Genomic DNA, 13,366 nt, shown 5'->3' with positions numbered 1-13,366 from the left:
AAAATATGTCGTTCTGCCCCTGAACAAGGCAATTAACTCGCTGTTCCTAGGCCGTCATTGTAAATGAGAGTTTGTTCTTAACTGACTTGCCTAGTTAAATAAAAATTTGGCCTACTAATACTACACATATTTTGATGGTATTATTTTTGCCTTAAAGGCTCCTCCTGGTGGTTCTGAAGTGACGTAACACGTCTGTAACAGAATTGAGCAGAATGTATCTACTGTTCTACAAGGGTGTCTATCCCATTAGTAATTTACCGCGAAAGTCCTTCTGAACAGATCCTCTTAATTTGTGTCCATTTTATATGTGAAAATAAATACAAGTATGCTAATTCAATGTTTCTAAATGCTGGTTTCATTGCTTTATGAGATTTATACAAAGAAGTCAGTTGTGTGAATACAGTTTAGGTCATTGAAGTTCAAATTCATTGAGGTGGTTTCCCAAACATATATAGTAAATTCCCTTGTGAAGAATAAAAATATAGGAGGCAACAGTTTAGAAAAAGTCTATTTTCTTTTCTTGAAAAAACAAAACAAACATCACATAGGCTCATTAAAATATGAATTTAAAGTGCACATATGGAGAGAAAAAAAACGAACATTCATCACAGATTAAGAACATACATTCGATAATGTTACAATTAAATACACATTCCATTTCATCAAGTTTAGCAGGTCCTGGACCAGCTGAAATGCACTTGTGACCTTGGTTAAAACCACTACAGTAATTTAGCAACTGATCCCAGTCCAACCAGGAGAACTACTTGTACCGTTTTAATTTATGTACCTACAGTAAATAAAATCAGTATACTTTTACCTCATTTTGATAAGACGATTTTTTTTTACATTGATGTAATCTTACTGTTCTTTAAATAAATAAATAAAATATTTCAGAGGCGTGCAGTTAATGTTTACTGACCTTTATGACTTACAAAGCTGCTTAAAAACTTTATCGGCAAACGTACTTTTTACACTGACCACGTTTAAATGCACACCAATATTCCGTTATTATTCGGGGTACTCAAGTGAGTTGACACACGTAAACATCATATCCCGTTTACAATAACCCGAAAAAGTTTTACTGATGCTCCGTATTGGGCCGTGTGGCCTACTGGCTAATTTCACCCTTAATTTAGACACTTTCTGTTTATAATTTCTGACAATTAGGCCATTTGTTTGCCAACTATTGTTAGATACATGCAACTTCTCTTCTGTCATAACTTGTTGTCCCAGAAGACCAAATAAAGTAGTGCTCACCAGAATAATGTCTTACATCGATAGAATGAACGCAGTAGTAATCTAGCTAAAACCGGTAAAGTTGTCTGTTTCATTTAGCGACCGGGGAGAACAGTGGAAAGATTCCAAAAACAATGGAACGATAGGTCTGTACAAAATGTCCAAATGTCATCAGTTTGACCGGTTTGAATTAAATTAAAAGCTGAGCAAACAATTAAATAGGTTTATGATAAGACTGTCTGCACATTACACACATTTTCTCAAGAGATGCTGAAAGAAATCATTAATATTTATCCACTCCTGTTCCCGAGACAAAGTTAACATTTGTTGCCTAATTTTACTGCAAAAAAAGCATAATTCTGCACGAGTTAACTTTATATTATGCTACATGTGAGAGGTTGTAGGCCATATTTCAGTTACTATTTAACCCATATGAATGAGCTACTGTCCAGAATACTGTGTGCACGTAAGCGTGGTCACTGACTACATGTATGTGCTACAGGCAATGACTGAAAATCCACCAAGCGGATGTGTGACTGTGAGATTCTAAGAGTGAGTGGCCGACTTCAGTGAGTGTGTGTTTTGCGTGCCTTTGAAATCTGATCTCTACTAAGCAAATGAGCAGATCCAATCATTCTATACAAGTAATCATTATACACTTCAGTAAACAGGTAAAGGAATTTGAATCATTGACAGCTGCTTGGAACTTCCTATCTTAGACCACAAACATTGAGAGGGCCCTGCCCCCACGCGTAAAAGGCGCTGAAGTAATCTTTAAAAAACGTGATTCAGACCAAATATATACATAGATTGGACACACACATTCATAGACATGTTGTACATATATCTACAGTAGTGATCAGTGGACATAATCTGATTGACTGACAGTTAGTAGGCCCCATAGGGAAGGAGTAGGAACAAACATGGCCCCCGTGAGGAAGGCATCACAGCTGTTGTGTCCTTGCCTGTCTGTCCCTCCACATGGCCCGAATCTCAGTCACGATCAGCGGCAAGATGAAGACTATGCTGCCCCCCGTCTGTGAGGCAATCACAACAGGACCAAATATGTCACAAACAGGGACAACACTGTGTCTTATGTAAGATGCTCCTGAGGAGAATAAGTGACTAATTAACGGAATACATGAACATTGTCTCACATTATGGATTAGACAGATTATCTTACCATGACTATGAAGAAGTAGAACACACACATCCAGCCCAGTTTGCTCTCGATCAGCGATACCAAGTACTGAAAGACAAGGTAAAATACTCAACATTAAATCAATGGAAAGCACATATTTATGTGTGTATGTATGTATGTGCGTGCGTGCGAGTGTGTACTTTCTCGATCTCTAGTGTGTGTTACCTGTCCCGCTGCAGCTCCAATACTCCCAGTCCCGTCCACTATGCCGGTGACGGTAGCCAGAGCCTCCTGACTGCCCCTGAGGGCCTCCTGTCGCCCCAGGTCTGCAGAGATGGCTGAGCTGATCATGTTGGATGGCCCTCCTATGAAGAAACCTGTGGTGGCCAGGAGAGCTGCATTCACCACCTGGTCCGGAGGTGAGTCTGAGGGGGGGACAACACAGGGTTAATTCACATGTTTTTTTTGTGGATTCTGTATGAGACATATGGTTCTTCATTTCCCCCCCCCCCATCAAGGGCTCCCCTTGGTGGTCTAGAATTGACATAACACAATAATGAACAATTTCCATTTTTTCTCTCTGACCTAAAAAAATAAATAAAATGGGAATACTATTTCTTAAGTAAATGGGATCACATTGAAATTGAATGTTGGCCTGAGTAATATAGTGAGATGTTTTGGGCTAGAAAAAGGAGGAAGGTGGATGAAAAAAGGAGGAGTACTCACGACTGTACCCCACCAGGGCTCCCATAGCCAGCAGCAGACTGACGGCTAACACTGGAGCTCTCTTCCCCATGCAGTCTGAGATCAGGCCCTGGATCGTACCACCTGTGAGAGAGAGAGAGACAGAGAGCAGAAGATTAATACACAATTTGCGGTCCCGTCTTAATGGCTCTACACAGTCCACGCAAACGGAGCAGACGGAGGTCCATTTGCGTCGCGTTCCAAAAACTCAGTCGCACAAATGTACGTGGAACTACGTTAGAGAGCAATGCAAACGGACCTCAATCGGCTCCATTTGCGTAGACTACGTAGACCCCTTCAGACAGCATAGATAAATTACTCTGCATAGCTAGCTAGGATGTTACCACAGCTAAACCGCATTCAACAACACCAATGCCAATGTCATTCATATTAACCAGTCAATACAGCCAGCGTTAACTAGGCCTGGGCAGGAAAAACTCACCTATGATGCCTCCCACGTCGTACCACACAGAGAGCCTGTCGGCCTGGGCCTCCTTCCAGCCAAAGTTCCTGCTCAGGTAGAAGGGCAACCAGAAGAAGAAGGAGTAGTTCACCAGCTTCAGACACGCGTACGCCAGGGAATACTGGGGAGAGAGGATGACAGTCACCAGTTACTGAGAGAGTCATCACAGAAAGCCAGAACTAAAATCTTCATATCGTCAGATGCTTCATAATACAATACTTGCTTTATTGATCCATTTGCAAAGGCAAGGTTCTGGGAGGAGAAGTTGAGAGAAAGAGACTAACGCAACTAGTGACGTCTTCACCCCCCCCCCCCCCCACTGCCTAAACAAAACTGTCAGCTAAAGAACAGAGACAGAATGAAAACGCTTAAACATGGAGGGGCAGATAGCAGAGAGGCAGGGAGGATGATAAGATGATAGAGATATAGAAATAGATATTGGGTGAACATTGGATATTGGGAGGGGTGAATGAAAGAGGGAGATAGCAGGGTGAGTGTGAGAGAGTGAGTGGGTGACAGCTAGCCAGAGTTAGAGGGATCACGAGAAAGAGAGAGAAAGAGGGACACAGAGACACACAGAGAGCTCTAGTAATATCCCACTCACAGGCAGCACCCCGGGCAGGCAGAAGGCCTGGCAGAATCCGATGGCTTTGGGTGTTTCCCGCGGCTCCTCATCCCCCTGCTGGATGGTGTAGTACCCTCCGTCACACACCTCCTCCGATCCCTCCTCTTCCTCATCCTCTTCATCACTCATCAGAGGCCTGTGGCTGTCTGCATCTCTCTCCACTGGACTCAGACTTGTCTCTGACTCCAAACACAGACCTGATGGGACAGAGAAACGACACTCGTCATCAAAAGAGTCACACAGTACATCATAGCTATATGAGCTTTATATCATATTCCACATACAGTATTACAACATCCTCACAATTTTTTAAAAGTGTTTATTCTATTCTACTGAGCCATTTACTTTATGTTCGTATTTTTATATTTTATTATTTCTTATTCTTGTTGCATTTTCGAGGAGGATCCTGCAAGTAAGCATTTCATTGGACGGTGTATACCATGCGTATCCTGTACACACGACTAATTGAACTCGAAGCTTGAAGTGAAAAAAAGTACAGTACGATACAATGATAGGGAGATAATACCAGATCAATGAGGGAAACTGAGCATGGGTGGACCCAATACTCACCCACTTCTTTAGGGGAGGTGAGCAGACCAAAGAACACCACCACCCCACCAGCAAACTGCAGCACTGAAGTGACCAGGAAGGCATACTGCAGAAACACAGCATAACACTGAGGTGCCTTGTATTGGGAATTGTGCTGTTCATACTCTGAGCTTTCATGTTTTCTTCCCTGGGCCCACAGATGGACTACTATGTAGCAAGGGGTTGAGAGAAAGACAATACCGCATAAATTCACTTTTCTCTAGACAACAATGTCTACCTTTTCTATTTCTATTGTCTATGCAACATGTCCCTTTTTCATCTAGACCTTATAAAAAGGTGAATCCCAGAGCAGATCTGTAATATGTATATCTGTGTGCATCTGCACTCACCTCATATCCGTACTTGAGAACACTGGATGCCAGGAAAGCTCCCAGAATGTTCCCAACAGAGGCACAGGCACTCCACAGGCCAAACACAAAACCTCGCCTGGAGGGAGGAGGAGACATACAGAGGTTACAGCACTCTAAAGAACATGCACAATACACACAACATACTCAACACAATACTAAATTAGAAGAAAGCAGTACATCACTTCCTGTCCATATGATTTCAATCACTTTCTGACTGCACCCCTTCGATGTAAAATAAGATCTTAGATGATTTAAAATAGGGTCTAACCTACAACATTTGTGAAAATGAGTCAAATCTGAGTTCACGTGTTTTTAGATAATTGGTGTTAAGGCTTAAATTTAATTTAATTTTATTAAAAACATTTAAAAAAAAGAAATCATAGAATAGATTGACAACCCCATTTGTAAACTTTTAAATGATACCAAACTCAACCGTTTATCTTCATCAGAGATAAAGACATGGACGTCCCATGGTAGGGTGGGTTATTGTTACAGGATTTGTTTTTCTATTTATGTTTTGAGGTTGGACTTTAGCACGTATAGCTTGTTAGCACGTAGGGCGCACCGATTGGTGTCACCTCGTTAGTCAGTATGTGTTACACCTGTGCTGGCTTCCACCACGTTAGGGGGAACGGGTTTCACCTGTCCTGGCCCAGGTGCTATTTAAGAGCGACACTTGTCTTGACTGATGTGGAGGGTTAACACCTTTAGTTGACGCTCCCTATTTTGATTTCAAACAATCCTGATCTGATTTTGTTTTGCTTCCTGTCTTTAAGTTTGGTGTGGCTTTTTCTTTTGTTTGCCTCTTCTTGGGCAAATGTATTTGGTGTCCTTTAGGTTACAGTTTTTGTTGCTAGTCAACTTTCAGTGGACACGCCCATGTCTTTCAGAACCTCTCCTAAAACCCCACCTGTTTCATCTTGGTTGTTGGTCAGTGACTCTGTTAGTTCCCCCTTCTGTTTGCCTGACATTTTTGGTTTTCTTGCCGAGGAACGAAGCAGTTATGCAAAATGGGTCAACTTTGAACACCTATCTCCTGAATGTTTTGCCATTCAGGTCTAAAATGTTACTTTCTGACCAATTTCACCATGCGCAAACATGTATGACAGGTTTCTGGCAAATCAAAAGGGGTGTCGTCAGAAAGCGATTGAAAATCATATGGAACGACCCCACAGTTAAAGCAATCCCCTAAGGCTGCTGTTTGTAAAGACAACTTCTGATTGTTGACAATCAGGGAGCCTAACTCAATCTGTGTGAGTGATCGGCATTGATCAGTAGTGATCAATGTAGATCGTTTTGACAATATCGCAATGTTATTTTTCCGCTAGTTTTCTGTACCTGCACCTAAACTACAGTATTTTTCCTTCATAGCTTGTTCTCCATCTTGTTTTTTTATTTTTTTTATTTCCCTGACTGACCAAAACTCTCATGGCTCTCCTTCTGACATATGGTGAGCAATATGTTTGGAACATCGAATTGCAATAAAAATCACAATAACGAATCACAATACATATAGAATTGTGGGAATCGCAATAAATATCTTATCGTTATAATATCGTAAGGTCCCTGGCAATTCCCAGCCCTATTGATCAGTGTTGGAGTATACTAGTGTCATGGCAGAGAGAGGGACATGATACTCACCCCGACTTGCCGAACCAGTTCCCCATGACTGCCACCACACAGGGCCAGACAGCAGACTGCAGTAGGCCGTTCAGCACCCAAAGGCCACAGTACAGGTAGATGTTATAGAACTGCAGCCACTCAGTCAGGGTACCAAACACAAACTCCTGGGAAGTGAAGGAGGGGAAAAACACAAGGTTATATTGGATTACGTCATCAATAGAGCACAATGAAATGTAATGGGATCAAAATGCAGAATCTGCAGTATATATATGACTATTGTAGTAACTACGTTTTAACTAAGTGCCTATTGTAAAAATCTGATGTACCAACTGTGTAGATGTATGTGAAATATAAAAAGCAATGCCCCACTTACCACTATGGCTGAACCACACAGACCAAAGGAGAGGACATACCGGAGGTTCATGCGGTCTCCGATCACTCCACTCATATATAGGCCCTGCATGAATATTGAACAACACACGCATATTTACTCTGTCCTCCTGCTTTGACTATTTAACTATGACTTTAAAAAATATATATATTTAACTTGGCAAGTAAGGCAAGTAAGTAAAGAACAAATTCTTATTTTACAATGACGGCCTACCCCGGCCAAACCCTCCACTGCAGGTCAGCACTCAACCTGTTTACAACTACCATATATCCTCAAGATTATAACCTGTAATAAGAACTCTAGGCTATACGTCACTTCCTGATGACAGGGCCTGGAAAGCACAGCCACACAATCTTTAGCACAGCTGAGTGGGGTCAAAGGTCAGGGTTCAGAGTGGGGAGGTCAGAATAGGGAATGTGAGAAGACGGCACCAGTGTGCTTGTTTCCATGTTGATAATTAAAGATAATATTCACGAATTAACACCACAGTCAACTTTCAGTGTGGGGCAGGAGAGAGAAGTAAATCTGACATGACTGATTAGGTTACATTGACTCACTGTTGCTAGACTACAAGTACGCCCCTCCCCCATGACCCCAGCTGGCCCTGACACTCACCACGGCGTAGGAAAACAGGAAGATGGTGTCAAGGACACCCAGGAACAGAGTGGCTTCATCGGAGTCTGCAAACAGGTTATTCTTTTCCCATGTCTGGAGGAAGATTCCGAATAGACAATCAAAGATACATACAGTAACACAATAAATAAACATTATATCATATCAAACAAAAACATTTTCAGAGCAACTGAATAAAGGGATTTATTTAACCATTTGACCATTAGTATTAGCTGTACTTCATGGTCTGTTTCAGTACTCATCAGTAGCTCCACACGTGATAACACTTCCTCATCCACTACACAAAAAGTAAATATTGAGGACTGCACCTGAAGAGATCACTAAACTAAATGAAGAGATCACTAAACTAAATCCAATAGTGCAAACTAAGGCAAAATAGCAGACATCCAGGAATTAAGTCATTATATCAGAGGCCATCTTTTAGATGATGCGAAATGGGGGGATAATTCAAGGAAGTGAATCCGCATCCTCCTGAGTATGTACCTCCCCGGGTGAGAAGGCAGGAGAGCTGGCATTCTGCACAGAGGGAGTCCACTGGGCTGAGATGCTCACTTTCACATTACTGAAGGTCTTCCTTGAGGCGTGCAGGAGGACATAGCTGGAGGGAGAGGGAGGGGAGACTTAATAAAGCCCTGTTACATTCTTAGCAGAACAAGGGACCAGAAACATCCAGGGCCTTCCAATGATGTGTTTAGCTGTTTAAAGCAGCTGGTGTGTAGGTCAGTACTCAACCCATTTACAACTACTATATAACCTGTAATAAGAACTCTAGGCTACACGTCACTTCCTGATGACAGGGCCTGGAAAGCACAGCAATAAAATCTTTGGCACAGCTGAGTGGGGTCAAAGGTCAGGGTTCAGAGTAGGGAGGTCAGGAGAGGTAATGTGAGCAACACAGGCACAGATTCAGCGTTAATCGGATTCTTTCTGCTCAACTGTCTGATACGTTCACTTTCTCCTAGTCTGATAACAACCAGTCTGACCAAGAAGCAATGATGTCATTTAAATTTAAAAAAATCAGTGGAGAGCTGTATAGGACTGTGAGTACTGTAGCTCCGGTCCAGGCATTAGCATGTGCTGGGGCCCCTGGCTTAGTAATGTATTTACTTAAGGAGGATGTAGGCCTATATGAGCACAAGTGAGCCTGCGTATCAAATGCGTATGTATGCTCTGGTTTAAGTGCTTGTGTAGAGAGCATTTAGGGCAAAGAGAACTGGAATGAGAACTCTGAACATTCAGAGGGTCTTATACCAGATCCCTACAAGGCTGGTGGGAGTTCAGGAGTTGAGTTTACCTAAAGAAGGTGAGGAGGAAGGCAACCAGGTGATGGTGGGTGTACTGCGCCAGGAAGCCACAGCACGGGGACGACATCACAGGGGTCACCAGGAGGGATAGGAGGGGGTGGAGGCCTTCAAGGGAACAGCAGTAGGAGGCAGGAGTGATAGGGGGTTCAGCGAGGGAACAGCACCACAGTAGTTTATCCAGGAGTACAGCCTAGATCACAGGACAGCAGCAAACACAACTCTAAGTCAGAAACACAGCTTTGCCTGAAACGAGAGAACTGGGATTTAAAGTCCTATGAGACCAAGTGGATATTTTTTACCTTAGTAAACGTTGGTAAAAGGTATAGGATATAAAGCCACAAACAGGTGACCAAAGGTCTTGGTAAGCCTCTTCCAAAGAATAAAGTCACAAGCTTGTTACCATTAACCTACTTCTCATCATGGGACCTTACTGTTAGTTAAACAGCCAACAAACCTTGGAATCTGGTCTGAAACCTTTATCTGGTGTAAACACCCTCTGAATTACACTCTGCCAATAAAGGCAGCAACATACAACAAAGATTGAGATTTCCTTGCTTACTTTTTCCATGTACTGATTCTAGATAGGAAGAATATAGCTATTGGTTTGCAATAAATATCCTTGGGAGCTGTCTTCTGTCTGCTTCTGTTGCTGGCCAGCAGTGCAGCACTTAACTCAAGTGACTCACTCTGGTGATAGGTAATGCATATGGAATACACTAGCTTGATACTTCTCTTTCACTAAATATACATTTGGCATTGGATAACACAATATGGAAATGCAAATATGTAATCAAGATTGAGGTCAAACGGATAAGGACTTACCTTTTTAATACCTAAACAGCGACGCTAGCTTGAGATCATCTGTTTACAGTCCAGTCTGCTATTGTACAGTGTAGCAATCGGTTTCTTTTTGTTTTCTTCTGCTGTGGTTTCACATTTCCTACCGCCACCAACAGGACTGGAGTGTACCGGAAGTGAAAGCATGCAACACAGATCCACATGCCCCTAGTTTCAGCCAATCGTGGTGTTTCGAGTCAGTAGGTGGAGGAATTAACCAATAAGATTGCGAGTCGTGGTGTTACAGCTCGGGATTGCAACCTGCTATCGTTTGTCACCTACGGATCAGCTGTGCCATTATCGTCTCATAGAAGAGCCGCTGTTGTTAGTGCTTTTCAAGGTAAGTTCTCAATTTTTTTGTGATTTTTTTTAGCTTAGAAATTGCATACAGAACAGATGTGTTTCATAGTTTTCACAGGCTCTATGTGCTTGTTGTTCTGACACTTTTTTTCTCCCCCACCCACCTTCAATGGTTTAAACTACCTTATCAATTGCTTTAAATACAATGTAAATGGTTGGATCATTCTGTGGCTGACTCAACCATCTATTCACTAGGGTAAATACATTTGTAGATCATGTCCCTAGCTAAAGTGGGATTTAAAAAAAGAAAAGCCTATGTCACACAGCAGGTTTTACAGATTTGCCATGCTTCCTTTCTACAGTACAGGTTAAAAAACGCTTACATAGTTATACTTTTGTCAATTTTACATTATTTGCTTGTGTAAGTAGCAAACTGTCAACTAACTGTCAAACCTCTCTCTTTCCTGGGCAGGGAGGCAAGCGCTAACCACCAATATGGCCACAGCACAGTCCGTCTTAATGTTAGCAGTATGTATTCTCATGATAACTGAGTTCATACTGGCACAGAGGGACTACTATGACATCCTAGGTGTGCCAAAAGATGCCTCTGAGCGCCAGATCAAGAAGGCCTTCCATAAGCTAGCCATGAAGTACCATCCTGACCGAAACAAGAGTCCTGACGCAGAGGCAAAGTTCAGGGAAATAGCTGAGGGTGAGTCCTGTCAACTTCTGGGCACTCCCCTCATCTGTTATATCAGGGCTCCTTACATCAAGTCCACATCAAATGTATTGGATGGAGTGTTAATTATTCATCCTGTAGTTGTATTAATACTTTTGTAAACATTTCAACAAGTAATAGATGTTTTCCAATCTTTTAATATTGTCAGTGTAATAGACATTTTCAGGTGAACAAGGAGAGCAGTCATTGATAATATCAATAAAAAATCTATCTGGCTTAATTACAAGTTTGCAAACAGTGGTAACAATATCCTGCACAGGGGCAGAGAATGTCTAACTGGCCTGCGCTGAAAAGGCCCAATAGCCTGATCAGCAACGCTAAATGTACTACGAACAACATCCCGAGTGGCTTGTATAAAGTAAAAACAAAAGGCCAATGACTTTGTCAGCTGCCACAGTGTTCACAGACAATTCAATACAATAATAATCAGTGTGTTCTCAGTCCTTGTACCTCAGGTCTAGCATCAATCACTATACACAGATATGAGTTTAATCTATAACATTCAGCATCGAGTCGAGTGACCATCAACCCGAGTGTCACAAACAGAACACTGGAAATCATGTGTAATACAGAAAGGGAAATGCTTAACATTGAGTGAATCACTCTAAACTGAATTTGAACTTTATTGATCTTAATATTCCCATTACAGTCAGTTATGAAGTTTTTCCATGTTAAAGCATTTTTTAAATTTTTTATGTCTGGACACCACCAAGAGACTTATGTTTCCTTTCCTTTGCCCAGCGTACGAGACCTTATCAGACGATAAGAGGAGACTGGAGTATGACCAGTTTGGACATGGCCCCTCCCCTGGTGAGCCAGGCACAGGCGGTGGGAGGAGTGGACAGCACTTCCACCAGAACTTTAACTTCAACTTTGATGACCTGTTCAGAGACTCTAACCTGTTCGGTCATAACCAGCACTCCCATCACAAGAGGGCCTTTAACAGCCACTTCCAGGCCCACCAACAGGCCCATCAGAAGGCCCAGAACAGGCACAAGAGACACTTCCAGGGCTCCTTTGGTGGAGAACTCTTTGATGACGTGTTTGAGGACATGGAGAAGATGTTCTCGTTTAATGGACACACAGGCGGGGCGGACAGCCGGTTCCAGGGCTCTGCAAAACAACACTGCAGGACAGTGACACAGCGCAGAGGGAACATGGTCACCACATACACAGACTGTTCTTGATTGATCTCTACCAGAAACACATCCCACTACTCACGGGGTATGGGTTTAGCTATTGTGGTTATTTTGTAATTACTTTTAATTTAGCACTTTGGAACATGGTTTTGGAAAGAAAGAAAATATGCTATAAATATGTTGATGCCTATGGGCCATAAAACAAACTGTTCTCAAGCAATACCCTTCACTCATTTTGGATATAATTTATCTGGGCTTATGTATTAGGTTTTTACTTATGGATATCATTGCATGTTACAATGCCTCCATTCAGATTTAAATTGACTTTGTTTACATCATGCTATGACAAGCACCGACTCTCCCATTTCTCAGGTTCTCTCTTGGCTTCCATCTTTGAGAGCAGCAAATGTATTGAGTTGGGAGAGAAAAAAATATCACGCTTTCTTTTATTTTCATTCTGGAAGATTGAAATAGCTAAGCAAAACCAAAGTAATTCTCTCTTTCAGAAAGAGTTCTTCCAATATCGTGAAACAAAGTCAGTGTTATAGCACATTTTAAATGGCTTATGCCTTGTAATTGTAGAGCTTTTGCATTTGATTGGGGACTTATTATGGCATTCCCCCCCCCCCCCCCCAAGTGTGTTAAGTTGCTATTACTTGAGTTGAATCTCATCGTGAAGTTGAAGAGAACCTAACTATAAATGTGTATTTAACCAGGTTATACACCATTATCAACTGTTACCTCTAGTTTTTTTTCTGAAAAGTGTGCCTCTGCCATTTTATTATGTGCAATATTTGCAGTTGGCACCTTTTGTTCTGTTGTCTCTTTCTTTGACTTTGCTGCCTGATTTATAATTTTGTGTGAAACCAATGTTCAGTTATTGAATGCTGTCTGCACTTTGTTAATCCTAAGGATGATCTATTTTTAAATATTGAAAGAATGAGGAGTGGTACTTGTTTGGAAATAAAAATATATTTACTCTAAGGTCCCCGCAGACAAATCTATTTCTATCATTCTATGCTATCATGTTCTATATCACAGTTTATTCTCTAAATTCAGGGGTTGAGATTACTGTAGTATCTTCAAAATGTGTGTCTATTCTATTCATGCTCTGACATTTGCTCAATTTGTGTAAATCTCAGAATAGGTTTACAAAACACTATTTTCGCCTGCCACTATAATGTAGCTACTATTTTTAGCCTAGCGATTTGAGAGGTGAGCCAGCAACCAGA

At 41.7% G+C, this 13,366-nt stretch overlaps 2 protein-coding genes across 4 annotated transcripts; one reads left to right on the top strand and one right to left on the bottom strand.

Annotated features, from left to right (window-relative positions):
- Window positions 1-495: 495 nt before the first annotated feature.
- Window positions 496-10,090, bottom strand: LOC110500223 (sugar phosphate exchanger 3). Of its 2 annotated transcripts, none has more exons than XM_036957620.1 (14): window positions 9,942-10,090; window positions 9,110-9,309; window positions 8,299-8,413; window positions 7,798-7,890; window positions 7,165-7,248; window positions 6,810-6,955; window positions 5,148-5,244; window positions 4,780-4,864; window positions 4,189-4,406; window positions 3,564-3,705; window positions 3,104-3,205; window positions 2,603-2,802; window positions 2,420-2,485; window positions 496-2,273 (listed from the first exon to the last, which is right to left on the bottom strand). In XM_036957620.1, exons 2-14 carry the CDS (start codon window positions 9,184-9,186, stop codon window positions 2,181-2,183), a joined length of 1,518 nt encoding a protein of 505 aa, XP_036813515.1. In that variant the 5' UTR covers window positions 9,187-9,309; window positions 9,942-10,090; the 3' UTR covers window positions 496-2,180. The 2 variants fall into 2 exon arrangements, with proteins under 2 accessions (XP_036813515.1, XP_036813516.1); XM_036957621.1 differs by having other exon boundaries at window positions 9,110-9,224; window positions 9,942-10,073.
- Window positions 10,091-10,150: 60 nt separating this feature from the next.
- Window positions 10,151-13,122, top strand: LOC110500224 (dnaJ homolog subfamily B member 9). Of its 2 annotated transcripts, none has more exons than XM_036957624.1 (3): window positions 10,151-10,296; window positions 10,729-10,968; window positions 11,737-13,122. In XM_036957624.1, exons 2-3 carry the CDS (start codon window positions 10,752-10,754, stop codon window positions 12,180-12,182), a joined length of 663 nt encoding a protein of 220 aa, XP_036813519.1. In that variant the 5' UTR covers window positions 10,151-10,296; window positions 10,729-10,751; the 3' UTR covers window positions 12,183-13,122. The 2 variants fall into 2 exon arrangements, with proteins under 2 accessions (XP_036813519.1, XP_036813520.1); XM_036957625.1 differs by lacking the exon at window positions 10,151-10,296 and adding an exon at window positions 10,363-10,512.
- Window positions 13,123-13,366: the final 244 nt, after the last annotated feature.

Source organism: Oncorhynchus mykiss, chromosome 21 (assembly GCF_013265735.2).
Source record: "Oncorhynchus mykiss isolate Arlee chromosome 21, USDA_OmykA_1.1, whole genome shotgun sequence".
Classification (NCBI taxonomy): domain Eukaryota; kingdom Metazoa; phylum Chordata; class Actinopteri; order Salmoniformes; family Salmonidae; genus Oncorhynchus; species Oncorhynchus mykiss.
Note: the sequence above shows the minus strand (reverse complement) of the source record. Positions and strands in the feature narration are given on the sequence as shown.

Bases quoted from the DNA above. Each gene is read 5' to 3' on its own strand.
- LOC110500223 (XM_036957620.1), bottom strand. From the start codon at position 9,186: ATGTCGTCCCCGTGCTGTGGCTTCCTGGCGCAGTACACCCACCATCAC. The intron at 8,414-9,109 runs GTAAACTCAACT...CTCTCCCTCCAG, and splicing joins TTCCTCCTCACCTTCTTTAG to CTATGTCCTCCTGCACGCCT. The intron at 2,803-3,103 runs GTGAGTACTCCT...TCCCCCCCTCAG, and splicing joins AGCCCTGGTGGGGTACAGTC to ACTCACCTCCGGACCAGGTG.
- LOC110500224 (XM_036957624.1), top strand. From the start codon at position 10,752: ATGGCCACAGCACAGTCCGTCTTAATGTTAGCAGTATGTATTCTCATG. The intron at 10,969-11,736 runs GTGAGTCCTGTC...TCCTTTGCCCAG, and splicing joins GTTCAGGGAAATAGCTGAGG to CGTACGAGACCTTATCAGAC.